Source organism: Erythranthe guttata, chromosome 12 (genome assembly GCF_056151865.1).
Source record: "Erythranthe guttata isolate IM_541 chromosome 12, IM_541, whole genome shotgun sequence".
Taxonomy (NCBI): Eukaryota; Viridiplantae; Streptophyta; class Magnoliopsida; order Lamiales; family Phrymaceae; genus Erythranthe; species Erythranthe guttata.
Window position 1 is genome coordinate 16,526,870 of NC_142544.1, and position 14,361 is coordinate 16,541,230.

The window sequence follows — 14,361 nt, forward strand, 5'->3', positions numbered from 1 at the left end:
AGATATTTTTGTAAGGACTGATGAGTAGTGATATTTTTTTTTGGAAGGAATGGCTGTGGATTAAATAGAGGGTTTTCATTTGTTTCAACCATTCAGCGTTGTGCACGTGTCGCGGGCACGACTAGCACGTGCTTGGGGGTCCCCACCCCCCCCCCCCCCCCCACATGCTTGAATTGATTTTGATAGGGGCTATAATATAATTTATGATAATTTTATAGGGTAGGGTCAAATTATGCAAAAACGTTTACGTAATTACAGCTTCAATAATGTATTGTCTTACGAAAAATTCGCTCAAGTTGGTAAATTTAGGGGGGTCCATTCAGTAAAATCGTACCATAATTTCGGCACGCCAAAATTTCATACCGTTTAACATTCGGTTTGGTAAAAAACAAAATTACCGAAAAATAAAATAAAAAATTAAAATTTTGATATTTTTTTAATTAATTTTAGTTTAAATACTAATATTTCATATATATACATATATACATACATATATATATATATATATATATATATATATATATATATATATATATATATATATATATATATATATATATATATATATATATATATATATATATATGTGTGTGTGTGTGTGTACTTGTATGATAAAAAGACTAAATTACCTGTTCCATAATAGGTGTGTACCGAATTTTCGTTCGGTTCAGTTCGGTTCGAATGGTTACCGATCATATGAACACCCTATTTAAATCTGACAATGCGAGTATATATGGACATGTAAAACAATATATAGTTAAGAGCTTATCTGTAATTACACAAATAAGATGAGTTTTTTCATAATTTGACATTATTTAAGGGTACCGTAATTTGTCCTAATACAGTTTTTTATTACAACCTCAAAATGTTCCAACAAAAGAAAAAGCAAAAAGGAAAATAAAACACTTGAACAAGAGATCTCTAACACAGATCTGGTTAACATACACATTGAAATTAAAGTTGCTTAAATCCTAAATTACACATCAAACATGAAAGCAATACGAAATACATATCTAACTAAACAAAATTAATCTTTCTTCACAAAGCCACCGGCGGTCTTTTCACCACCGTCGCCGCCGTACGGCTGGTTCAAGTATTCTCCGGCCTTCTTAATATAGTCACTGGCACCGGCACCTGCACCCTCGGCGGATTTACTCAAGTAGTCTCCCGCCTTCGTGATATATTCTGCTGCACCGCCTGTACTTTCGGCGGCGCCGCCGCCGTCAGAGGGCTTGTTGAAGAGACCTTTTGCTTGTTCAATGTATCCCGGCTGGTCGGAAGTGGGCTTGGATTTATCGCCTTTGCCTATGTTGGACACGTAATCCATCGGAAGTAATTAAAAATGTAGAGAGAGAGAAAATTACTAGCTAGATATTTTTGGGAGGAGCTGATATTTTATTTTGTTTTATTTTATGAGATTTGAAATAAATGGTGGTGGGATTAAATAGATGTTTTTCCTTTTTTCCTCCACTCAGCGTTGTCAACGTGTAGGACCTGTTAGGGGGTAAAGGCCCCCATGCTTTAATTGATTTTGAGATGGGGAATTAATAGATATATGAATTAAAAGCGGACGGTCCATTGACTGAAAGACACGTGTGCAATTCAATTTGGCAATTAATCTCCGTGCATGCAACGTAACCCATAATCAGTGTTAATTACCTATTTACCATAATCCGTTAAATGATAATCAGAGTCCAATAAATAGGAGACACGTGTACATAATCCATTATTTATTGGGTTAAATACAAAAACACCCCTGTACTATGGACTTTGTATCATTTACCCCTGTACTACACATAAATACAAAACCCCCCCTGTTGTTATATTATTTTCAAAATCTGACGAAAATACCCTTACTAAGCCTATAAATAAAATTGATCCATTTTTCACGATATTTTTTGACATTTTCGATCAATTTTACTAGGAAAATTTTGATATTTTTATTTTCTTCTTCAAAACATTTAATTAAAATTCTCAACAATAATATGATTTTAAAGATAGTAATTTTGATATCTTTACAATCATATTATTTTTTTCTTCCGATAGTTCAAATTCTCAACAGTAATATGATTGTAAAGATGTTTTTAATCTTAGGATGTTTGAACTACCGGAAGAAATTTAAGAAAAAAAAATGAAGAAACTCAAAATGACAAAAATAAATAGTTTTATTCTGAAAATTAAAAAAATCTAAGAATTGGATGTTTTGGAAAAATAATTGACTGAAAATTGTAAAATATATAGGGAAAAATGGCTCAATATATATATATATATATATATATATATATATATATATATATATATATATATATATATATATATATATATATATATATATATATATATATATATATATTTGCTTGAATAGGGGTATTTTCGTCATATTTTGGAAAAAATGTAATGTGTGGGGTTTTGTATTTATGCATAGAACAGGGAGTATATGATACAAAGTCCATAGTACAGGGGTGTTTTTGTATTTAACCCTTGTTTATTTGAACTGGGTAAACATAGACAGTATTTTTTTATTTATTACAACCTGAAAATATACGTAAAAAGAAAGTAAAGAGAAAAGAACGTAACACTTGCATGCATGCGCGCACAAGAAATATATAAATATTTATTTATATATATTATATAAAATAATTAGTTCTTGTTGAAAAAGCCACCACCACCAGCCGTCTTCATCAAACCCCCATATCCACCACCGGGCTCCGATGAAGCCTCATCAGTCTTTTCACCGCCGTCGCCGAAGGGTTTGTTCAAGAACCCTCCCGCCTTCTTAATATAGTCATCAGCACCGCCAGTCTCCGCCTCTTCCTCCGACGGCTTGTTCGAGTATTCATCCGCCTTCTTAATATAGTCTCCATCGCCGCCGTCCTCGGCGGCAACATCTGAAGGCTTGCTCAAGTAATCCCCTCCTCCCTTCTTAATATAGTCTCCATCACCGCCACTCTCGGCGGCATCCTCCGAAGGGTTGCTCAAGTAATCTCCTGCCGCCTTCTTAATGTAGTCGCCGGCACCACCATCCTCGGCGCCGCCGGTAGGGTATTCATCAGCGTCGGCGGTTTTAGTGGGGACGATCTTGTCATCAACGGCGGCGGCTATTTTCTCATCGTCGTAATCACCAGCGGCGGGGGCGTCATCAGTTGCGGCGGCAGTTTTCTCCAAGCCAGCAGTATCCGCCGCCGGGGTGGTGGCGGTGGTGGTTGTCTGGGGAGTGCCGTACTGGCGGAGATAGCCCTCGGCCTGGTTAGCGTACTTGCCAAATCCTTGGGTTTCGTCGAACTTTCCGTAGTCGGAGGCGGCGCCGAGGAGGTCGGCGGAGGCTCCGGCGACTTTGACCTTGTCGTACTTCTCAGGTTCGTTGGCGAACTGGGATTGAGCGGCGGCGGCAACCACCTTGGCGCTGCCCAAGAGATCGTAGTTTGAGGATTTTTCCTGGTTGTCGTCGGCCGGCTGATCGGAGCTCGGCTTGGATTGAGCGGCGCTTTTGGCTAAGTTGGAGAAGAAATCCATATCGGAATAAATTAAATTGAGAGAAAATATTAATATTAAATTGATATTTTTTTTGATGAGAAAATGGATGGAATGGCAGTGGATTAAATAGGAAATTTTATTATTAATTTTTATTATTTAAAAAATAAAATAAAAAATTAAATCAGTGTAGTGAACGTGTCGTGGCCACTAGGACTTGTTTGGGAGTGGGGGCCCACTTTATTGATTTGGCAAACGGTAACATAAAACTATATCCACAAGCAACTTGGTTCGAATTTAATGTATTACATGAAACTATAATTGTTTTTGAGCTAATTATATAACACACAAAAAAATATTAATCCCTTAATTAGTTTGAATAATAATAATAATAAAATTATAAAATAATGTCATTATGCTACATTAAAGTATATTACAAATAATAAAAATGATCCTTATTTATTTGGCAAGAGTTTTCTTTCTTCTTCTTTTGTTTTCTTGAGAAATAGTGAACGTGTCATATACATAGCCATGGTACACTACAATCAATGCTAGACGCGTTTGTGATTTGACAAACTTCTTCGACCTTACACCCGGTGATAAATGTCGGGTGGTTCTTTCTGATTTTACATAGATTGTTTTATTTATTTTATAATGAATTCTCTCACTTGAGTTAATCTATACAAAGTTATTGAAAAATACAAGAAATACCACGTATGCACAAGAAGATCCACCCAATGTTTATCATCGAGTGTAGAGTCGAACTAGCCGTGTTTGGGACGTGACTATGACTAGTAACATGTCGGCGTGTATGGGTATTGCAATTAAGGAAAAAGTTAGTTGCAATTAACTACCAAAACGGGTGTACACGTGGGACCACTTCACTTTCAACCTTGATGATTAATACTGTCGGCAATGTAGTTAGTTATTCGAACCGGACCCAAATGCTCGACCGGAATATGCCCATACATAAACATTTAATATATATATATATATATATATATATATATATATATATATATATATATATATATATATATATATATATATATATATATATAGTAATTCTTTTATATATTAAGAAAAATTATGACATCGTTCGAGTTATGTTAACAAAAGAGTTCGATTGACAAAATTACAACCTTGTAAAAAATGTTGAAGCTTGCAACTAAATGATTGTGATCAATAAAATTAGTCGCAAACTTAGGTAGAGATTAAAAAGGAAAATGAAGATTTTATTCCTTAAACACTACAAATTATGATATGTTTATCGGACAATTAGTGAAAATACCCTCTAGCATTTTTTTTAATAGGGTAAATTATATCTACACTTATGAAGTATGTTAAAATAACTTTAAATTTATAAAAAAAAAAAATGTTAATGCTTACGGTTTTCTAACAAAACAAACACTCGGCATTGGGAAAAGATGGTGTAATATTACAACATACAATATAACTGTAATTTGAACACAATTTTCTTTATCTTTAATTTTAGCATTCCTAAATCTTGTGGAATTACCACAGCAAATGTAGAAATAATATTAGATAATTAAAGAATATAATCAACCACAAGAAATAAACTTGTCCATAGCTGTAATAACTAATAGGGCCACTTTTTGAGTTTCGCCTAGGATCTTCCAATATAACACATAATATTGCATGTAAAAACACATAAATTATTCAAGCAAGAATTTTTGAGAAATGCAATATAAAAGAGAGACTTAACTCCGAAACAGATTACTCTACACAACAAGTTGCACGAGAATTTCTACTTGTAGAGTACAACAATCATCAACAAGCAAACCATTTTCGGGATCACGCATGGTAGAAAAACTTATGAATGCCTTCTGTCCACAACATTTATCCAGAGATGTAAACCAATGAGAAACTGCAACAAAAAAAAATGTAGCAAATTATTTAAAAAAAACTTTTACAAAAAGAAAATATTCAACATTCAACTTACGTTTTCCAGAGCTTCGAACAACACCAAGCCTGCCTTTTAGACGCAAATAAAACTCCGCTTTCACTTTTTGATGAGCATCAAAGGTATCGGCACTCCACTGCTAGAAAATTGTCATATAGTGACGGACAAATACGTCGCTAAATCACTAAAATCCGTCGCTACATACGATTTAGCGACGGATAGTGTCCGTTGCTCAAAAGATCGCTAAATGACGCGTCGCTAAAATTTAGCTACGACTATGCTCCATCTGTCGCTAAACATGAGCGACGGAATAACCCGTCACTAATAATAAAAAATGACGTTGCTAACCTCTATCAATAAACGTAATATATTCGTAGATGATCCATTACTAACTATCACTAAATCCGTCGCTAACCGAAAGAAATATTCCGTTCAGAGAGGGGTTCATCCATTACTAAATCCGTTGCAAAACTACATTAAATTTATTAAAAAAAATTAATAAATGAATACCATATTTTGATAATGATTTGAATATATTATATATAAATAAAAAAAGATGAGGATTAATTTTACATAAAACAATTCAACAAACAATAATACAAATATCATAAATTTTGATTACAGATTCTAGCAAAAGTTCGAAAGTATCGACATAGTCGAAATCAAAAATTTCTGTCCTATCCTTCATTTCCTTCGTAATCAACAGAGTCTCTATCTCCATTATCGTCGTCTTCTTTTTCTTCCTTTATTAATCTTGCAACTTCATTTCCTTCTCATTCAACTTGTGTTTCAGCCTTTGTCATCTAAACAATACATCTTTGTCTTAAATTTACCCTGATCCAACACAAATTTACGTAATAATAAATACACATTAGATCACAAAAAAAATAAAAAAAGTAAATCAAGATGAATGACTTCGCAAAGAAGAAATTTTTATTTTGCTCTCACTTTCCTTTCAAACTTATACAAATCCGTTTACCAAATGGGAAAGAGAATGCATAAACAAAAATATGCACTGAGTTCCCAAAAACAACAAACAAAATATAAATAAATTGAAGTGTTAAGAAGATACCTCTATGATCTTCTTAACACATTTAGATGCAAGCTAGCCATGACACAAAACAACAATTTCAACCTGCAAATCAAACGATTAAGTTAGATTTTCAGTGGTTAAAATGTTAACAGAACATAAAATTTGCACTTGTGCACTTTCAAGTCTAACAACTCTATGTTTATTCTCCGATTTATTCAACAACTCTGTACAAAACTAAAGACATAATTAGGAAAAATAAACATGCGACAAATCAATTTTATTTTTATGTACTAAAAATGGTTTGCTGCGTATAAAATTATACAGAAACTCAATACAGCTGTATGCAATTTTATTTAAGATGAACGTGTAATTATAATATTGTGACTATATAGGTGAACAATAATTTACCCCAGTGGCCTTCTATTTCAATTCAACTACATTCTCAGTCACGAAGGCTTGGATCTTCAGCATTGTTCCTATTATTCGACATATGGTAGTCACCTGAGCTCTTGAGTCCTACAAAAAGGTAATTAAGCCAAGAGTGGACCAATTAATATGCGCAACCAATTATAAAATATATTTAGTACTCTGCATATACATATTACCACAACATCTCTTTCATACAAAACACAAGATTGGTTGTAATATAATATGATATAGGTTCTGGGTCTTGGCATTTTGCAGTCCATTTGCATTCTGGGAATGAACAAATCAGCAAGAACACATTTCTCACTTTGACTCTTGAAGTTCTCAGCAATTAGAATCTAATATATTAAGTTATTTCGCAAATTAGGAACTAAATTGAGAGCAATTAAAATGGGCATAAATTTATCCAAGCACAAAACTAGAATTTAAACATTAAATATATGTTAAAAATAGCTATTAAATCCATTCACCATTACTTGTAGATATCAGACTTACTCGAAGGAAACAACACAGTCTATTCTTCACCATCCCGTACAACCATCTCACGGATTTCTCGGCACCATTATCATCTCCATTGAGAAATTCGCATTTTTCTTATATTTGTGCTAAGAATTAATGAAAGTGAAAAACTGAAAAATTTTCGGAAGACAAAGAAGGGTAAAAGAGTAGGAATAGAGGAAGAACTAGGTTAAAGTTTGTGGTGGGCCTACGTGGGTGGGGGTTGGTGGTGGTGGTGGGCTAAATAAGAATAAATAAAGAAGGAAAAAGAGAGGAACGTGGGATTGGGAACTCATAAATCTTTTCTTTTTTCTTTTTGTTTTTTTTTCTTTTGTGTTTTAATAAAATATTTTAGTTTAGAAATTGATTTTGGCCCTTCCTAATTTTCGTCCCTTAATAAAATATTAGCGAGGGATCAATAGTACGTTGCAACATCTGTTGCTAAATGTTTATTGTAGAAACGGATATGTTATCCATCACTAACATCCGTAGCTATGGTTGAAACTTTATAAGAAAAGGGACGATTTTACTATCCGTCACTAATTATATCGCTAATTCTTTGCTTAGCAACGAACTTGTAATTCGTCTCTAATATCCGTTGCTAATTCATGATTTTCTAGTAGTGCTCGCACACACCACATCCATGGACAATTCACTGGAATCTCCATTGAGATATAGCTTCATTCTCCTAAGTTTACAAATATGCATGATTTAATTCAACAAGGAGAGAAAAGAATGGAAGAAAAAAAATCCAATTAACATGAAAATAATTATAAAATAGAAATGATAAACATAACAAAAGAATATAAAAGAAAACAAAAATACCAATTGACATCTCTGATGGTAAATTCTTCAGAAATCCGAACACGATCTTCTTCTAATTTAGAAAATTCTTGAATCTTCCACTCATATTTTTGTGGAACTTCTGTTGTTTTGAGGAGAGTCACAGTCTCAATGACTCGGTGTCTTTTGATGACAAGAATTTCAGCTCCAAGTACAATGCTGTCATCGGCAATGTATCTACTCGATTGATCAATCAACACTTTTTTAGGGATAAATTTGGGAAACCCCCATTCAGTCGTGGTTTTGTTAAAGTTGCGTTCATTTACTGGAGAACAAGAGTAACAATGTGAGCATCTCCAACTTTATTTATAGTTAAAATCTATGTAGCACGGACACGAGAAAAAACATGCGGCGAAATGGGGAAAGGGGCACCGGAAAATCCCATTTTCTGAAAATCTGGATACGGGAATGTGGGGAAAGTGTAAATATTAAAAATATATGGATACATACATAATTTCTAAAAATGTTATTAAGTACTTATATAGTAAATTACATATTTGTATCTATAAATTATATATAACTTACAAGTTCCCAGTCCCCCGTATCATTCCAAAAATTATATACGAGGCATACAAATTTAATTTAGTATGAAATTAGCATCTAAAAAATATTAAAACACCACTAGAAGTGAAAAGGAGACATAAAAGTATGAAATTAGCATCTAAAAAATATTAAAACACCACTAGAAGTGAAAAGGAGACATAAAATTTAAGATTTTTTTCAACTGTGGACAATTCCGGGTCATTATTTAAAATGGGGTTTGGATTTTTTTAGGCGGAAACGTGTTTCTATCATTTTATTATTATCAGAAACATCCCCAAAACTTTTAAGTATTTTCGAAAACGACCCCGAAACATTTTTCTGATAGGTGTCATGGAGCGATTTCAAAACGTGGAGTCGCGTATGTACAAAAGTTTCAGTGCATCATAGGTTAAAATGAAGAGAAATAACAAAAAAAAAAAAAAAAGAATCTAACTAAAAGAAGACTTGGTTCTTCATTGTAAATTACCTCGAAAGCAAAGATATTTATCCAAGATATGATCATACAAAAAGACGGTGCAAGTGGCATTAAACTCCCAATCTAGAGGTAATGAATTGGTGTCAACTAGAGACAGATATACAGAAATATAGTCTCCTTTTTCTTTACCACCAGGATAGATTACGAGTCTCCTGTTCAAATGCATGCAAAGAAGTGTAAACGAAAATCAATTGACATAATAATCAAAGATAAAGACATAAATATAACCATTTGTAGTCGCCAGCTTCGAATTCCCTTGTTTCGTACTTATCAATCCCAATGCTAGAAAGTAAGGAGAATGATTTAATCCTTGTCTCAAAGTGTGCTGGCGAAACATCTCTTGTTTCCACCACAATAGATTCTAGTAATTTTATAAAAGAATTTATTAAAATCAAACGAACACCGGCCATCAATAAGTTCACTAATATATATATATATATAAAAGAGAATATTGAGATCACAAACCGTTGTCGTCGTTCGCTGGAAGTACCACATGTGTTGATGTTTGAACGGGGGTTGGCCCCGTTGACCAAAACTGGTAATATTCCTCCAGAAATTTAAACATAATCAACCCACACCACAATCCCATTAGATAACATTCATCCATTTTGGCACACAAAAATAAAGAAAATAAGCACAAAAAAATATCAAGAAACAAAGAAAAAAAGAGAGCACGATTTCAGAATCGCTAGGAAAATATTTAACCCGTGTGTACATATATCACCATATCTTGGCTGGGCTTTTTCTTTTTTCTTTTTATTTTTTATTTTTTATTTTTATTTTTATTTTTATTTTTAGTAAACGTATCTTGATACAAATTCACACTATATCATATCTTTCTTTTTTTCGTCGGATAGTTCGTAAACGTAACGTATCTTGATATGGATTCACATAATATTTTCTTTGCATATATATATATATATATATATATATATATATCACATATCCATTGATAAAAAGAAGGGTAAATTACAACCACCCCTTAAGTATGATTAATTTATGAAAAAACCTCTCAATTGTTTGGATAATTACATCTACCTCTTTTAACTAAGATTTTTCTTACAACTCCACCCTTATGGTTTCAAATTCAACATAATCATCTAGATTTCGTGGAATGTGCTCTACTTTCTACTCGTTTTATGTAAAAATACAGTTTCTGATGCACCACAATCTCATATATGCAAGCCAAAAAACACATATTAAGATCATCTTATTTCAAAATGTGGAGTTCGAATGGGATAAAGCGGATACAAACGTAATAATATTCTATATAATCTCGAAGATTCCACTAAATTTGAAACCGCAAGGGTGAACGTGTAAAAAGATTTATAGTTGAGATGGGAAATTGTAATTACCCAAACTTGAGGGGGATTTTCGTAATTTAACTATACCTCGTGGGATGGTTGTAATTTACCCTAAAAATAATGAATTAGTGAGATGTGAAGATTTCATTTTCCAATATCAAGATACGTTTACCATAAAACAAACCGCAACGGAGTGTAATATATATATATATATATATATATATATATATATATATATATATATATATATATGACAATATAATATAAAATATAATAAGGGTTTCTTTCTTGATATTTTGCGTCTGTTTATTTAAGCTTTTGCGTTGTGCTTATTTTCTTTCATTGTCCCAAAATGCAAATGGGTACCGGAATAATGACAGCTTATGCTCTGTATAAATTTCTCGAAATTCTTCCCGTTCCAAGAAAAAGGCCGGTGCTTCCCGAGAATGGCGAGGGTTTGCTAGCAATTTTTTTTTTCATATATATATATATATATATATATATATATATATATATATATATATATATATATATAACTCATTGTGCCATACTTATCCGGTCTTCTTTTTACAGTGGAAATGAGAGATGCATTGCCTGCTCATTTTCTGACAAAGATTGAATCTTTCTCGTTACTGCTTGAATACGGCATTGATAAATACGAAACAAGAGAATTCGAAGCCGGAGGTCTTAAATGGTTAGTTGTTGGTACTCTCTCTTAATTTAATTAATGTCTATGTATTTTATGTTTATATTGAATGATTGAACAATGTGTCTCTGGATATATTATATATAGGAGACTTATAATCTACCCCGACGGCGATGAGTATGAAAATAAAGAAAAAGGCCATCATATTTCTGTATACTTGGCCTTGTCTGACATTAGTTCTTTGTCTGCGGATTGGGAGTTTAATGTTGTCTTCACCATATTTCTTTATAATCAAATTTTAGACAAATATCACTGTTTTAGAGGTAACTAGTTTATCCCTTACGTTGTTCCTTATATAATTTTACCCATGAAAAAACAATTAGTTTGAGTGTAAAATTCATTTTCATCCCTAAGGTTCGCACTCAATTTTGAATTAGTCCATAAAGTTTTATTTAACTTCAACTTTGTCCTCCAACCCTTATTTTAGCGCCAAATCTCATGGAAATTCAGATACTCCAAGACTAACTTTACTCTTCACCAACAATTTCTGTAAGACGGCAAACCAATCCCTATAGAACATTATTTTTATGTATTTTTTTTTATGGTTTTTTGTGATGAACGCATAGTATTTTTTTTTTATTGGATATAGTATACTGGTTATTTAAATCAAGACGCCAATAAATTAATGATGAATCATGGTTATAATATGTTGCTTGAAATAAAAAAAAAATCCAACTGCAGTTTTTCTCCCAATAACTATTTTTTCCAACTGCAATTTTTTTCCCATTGAATGCAACTGTCATTTTTTGTTGAAGGGCACTATTGATATTTCTTTAAAAAAAAATCTTCAAAATTGACGATGAAATTAGGTGAATCATGGGCTCGAACGAAGAAATTGAAGCTAAATAAAACCTCCGCGACTAATTTGAAGTTTAGTGCAAACCTTAGGATGGAAATGAATCTTACCCTTAGTTTGAGATGTTGACTTAGTTTGAGATGTTGACGTTAAGTACTCTTGTTCTCCAGTAAAGGAACGGCGCTTTAATGAAACAAAGTGCAAATGGGGATTTCCTAAGTTAATGTTTAAGAAAATGTTGTTCGATCAATCGAATGGATACCTTGTTGATGACAATTTAGTGATTGGAGCTGAAGTTCTTGTCATCAAAAGACTCCCAGTCATCGAGAATGTTGCTCTCTTCAAACCGACAGAAAATTCACAAAAACGCGATTGGAATATTCAAGAATTTTCTAAATTGGAACAAAATGTTTGGATTTCTGAAGAATTTACCATCACGAATGTCAATTGGTATTTTCCCTTCCCTTCTTTTCTAATATTTATCTTTGGCGTGATATGAAATTATATTTTTCTCTTATGTAATTCTTTTCTTACGTGCAATTTAATTTTTTTATCTAAACATAGGAAAATGAAGTTATACCCAAATATAGATTCCAATTCAGAGGGTAGTGGATTGTCAATGGATTTGGTGTGTGCAAGTGCCGATACATTTGATGTTCATCAAAAAGTAAAGGCAGAGTTTTGTATGCGCCTAAAAGGTAAACCTGGTGTTGTTCGAAGCTCTGGAAAGCGTAAGTATTCCAAAAAAATTCCTTTCCTTCTATAATAATTTACATTTAACTTATTTTGAACATTTTTTTTTTCTTTGCATCGTTGTGTCGTTAATTGGCATTACAAAAAATTCTTCTAATTTCAAAAATATATTTTCTTTTAAATTCAGTGACAACTTTTATAATTTTGTATACTCTTAAATGTGTTCAACTATCAATTTTGCTAATAATTGGTTTGTTATTGCAGTTTCTCATTGGTTTACATCTTTGGATAAAATATGTGGACAAAAGGCATTCTTAAGCTTTGCTACCGTTCGTAATCCCGAAAATGGTTTTCTTGTTGGTGATTCTTGCACTCTACAAATAGAAATTTATGTGCAACTTGTTGTGTAAAAAACACATTAAAAAATGCGTTTATTTTTCTTTTACATATTTTGCATGTTTTATTTTGAACAATTAAAGTTGTTGGTTGTAGTATGCGGGCTGGACCCGTCACTAACATTGTTTAAATAGGATTTTCGACCTTGGTATGTTTAAATAATTTACATAAAATATTTAAATTATTACATATTTTTTATCTTTTTTTTTTTTAAAGAACTATTCTAATGTGCAATGTGTTCTTCTTGGACATTTTCTCTTGCCCTCATTTGCAACATATGTTATACTTTCAAGTTGCCATTTTGTCGATAAATGCATCTAGCATTTTACACATTAAAATTTGCAATTGAATTTTTTTTAATTGCAAATATAGATTTTGCACCCAACCCCCCTCAATCCTTTGTAAATATGAGTTTTGACCCTTCAATTTTTTAACCTTTTTGTATTCTTTCAAGTAAATTTATAAACTTTTTTCATATTTATCATTACAATAATAATATATTATTGTTAAAATCATACAAATTTACATAAAATATATAAATTATCACATATTTTTTATCTTCTTCTTTTTTTTTTCTTTTTTAATGAACTACTCTAAAAAAAATCGGGGACATTGCCCCCGAACCCCCAAAAAATATAATCTTCTTTCGTTGGATTATTTCATCAAAATCAGGCCTCCCCTAATCAAATTTCTTGGTTCCGCCCCTGACAATGATCACCATTTTAAGTGTAAGACACATACAAACATGCATAACGTGGCTTGATTAATAGCGCAGTATCATTATCTTATTTTGGGAAATAAAATATTTTAGTCTGTTACTTAAATGAAATTGCGAGGAATTATCTGATTAAGTGATGGAAAATTCTTGTACGAAGTAACCCTATCTGAAACTATAAGTGTTAATGCTTACATATATGCCTTAATGATTCTTAAGCGTAATTAGATCAAAAAATCAAAAATTAGGGTTCTTAGAGGATGAGGTGTTATAAATGTCAACTCATTTTTTTTTCTCGCCGAGTGTGATCAAAAAATCGAAAATTAGGGTTGTTACGTATGTTAGGACAAACTAGAGGATACACAACATAATTTAGAAGATTACACTAAATTTGACACTGCAATGGTGGACGTGTAAGAAAAATTTATAGTTGAGAGGGTTGGTTGTAATTACCCAAACATGAGGGGTTTTATCGTAATTTAACCATACCTCATGGGGTTGACCGTAATTTACCCTTGTATGTATGTACCAATCCCAG

General features: G+C 32.4%; 2 protein-coding genes, 1 long non-coding RNA gene and 1 other non-coding gene across 4 annotated transcripts; 1 reads left to right on the forward strand and 3 right to left on the reverse strand.

Annotated features, from left to right (window-relative positions):
- Positions 1–2,484: 2,484 nt before the first annotated feature.
- LOC148766620 (uncharacterized) lies at positions 2,485–3,584 on the reverse strand. Its single transcript, XM_088826946.1, has one exon. It carries the CDS (start codon positions 3,511–3,513, stop codon positions 2,641–2,643), a length of 873 nt encoding a protein of 290 aa, XP_088683072.1. The 5' UTR covers positions 3,514–3,584; the 3' UTR covers positions 2,485–2,640.
- A 2,396-nt stretch (positions 3,585–5,980) lies between these two features.
- Positions 5,981–7,607, reverse strand: LOC148766621 (uncharacterized). The gene is made up of 4 exons (XR_016034800.1): positions 7,331–7,607; positions 6,837–6,944; positions 6,468–6,530; positions 5,981–6,229 (listed from the first exon to the last, which is right to left on the reverse strand). It is a non-coding gene; the product is annotated as an uncharacterized LOC148766621 (long non-coding RNA).
- Positions 7,608–9,210: 1,603 nt separating this feature from the next.
- LOC105967430 (uncharacterized) lies at positions 9,211–9,883 on the reverse strand. The gene is made up of 3 exons (XR_016034616.1): positions 9,679–9,883; positions 9,442–9,574; positions 9,211–9,365 (listed from the first exon to the last, which is right to left on the reverse strand). It is a non-coding gene; the product is annotated as an uncharacterized LOC105967430 (transcript).
- Positions 9,884–10,875: 992 nt separating this feature from the next.
- Positions 10,876–13,131, forward strand: LOC105967432 (MATH domain and coiled-coil domain-containing protein At3g58200-like). Its single transcript, XM_088827352.1, has 6 exons — positions 10,876–10,972; positions 11,091–11,211; positions 11,311–11,486; positions 12,190–12,469; positions 12,584–12,750; positions 12,977–13,131. Exons 1-6 carry the CDS (start codon positions 10,876–10,878, stop codon positions 13,120–13,122), a joined length of 987 nt encoding a protein of 328 aa, XP_088683478.1. The 3' UTR covers positions 13,123–13,131.
- The last annotated feature ends 1,230 nt before the right edge of the window (positions 13,132–14,361 follow it).

What these genes read in the sequence shown, in the direction of transcription:
- LOC148766620 (XM_088826946.1), bottom strand. Translation starts at nt 3,513, where the DNA reads ATGGATTTCTTCTCCAACTTAGCCAAAAGCGCCGCTCAATCCAAGCCG.
- LOC105967432 (XM_088827352.1), top strand. Translation starts at nt 10,876, where the DNA reads ATGGGTACCGGAATAATGACAGCTTATGCTCTGTATAAATTTCTCGAA. An exon ending in GCTTCCCGAGAATGGCGAGG is followed by an intron (nt 10,973 to 11,090) that starts GTTTGCTAGCAA and finishes TTCTTTTTACAG; the next exon opens with TGGAAATGAGAGATGCATTG. An exon ending in ACCATCACGAATGTCAATTG is followed by an intron (nt 12,470 to 12,583) that starts GTATTTTCCCTT and finishes ATCTAAACATAG; the next exon opens with GAAAATGAAGTTATACCCAA.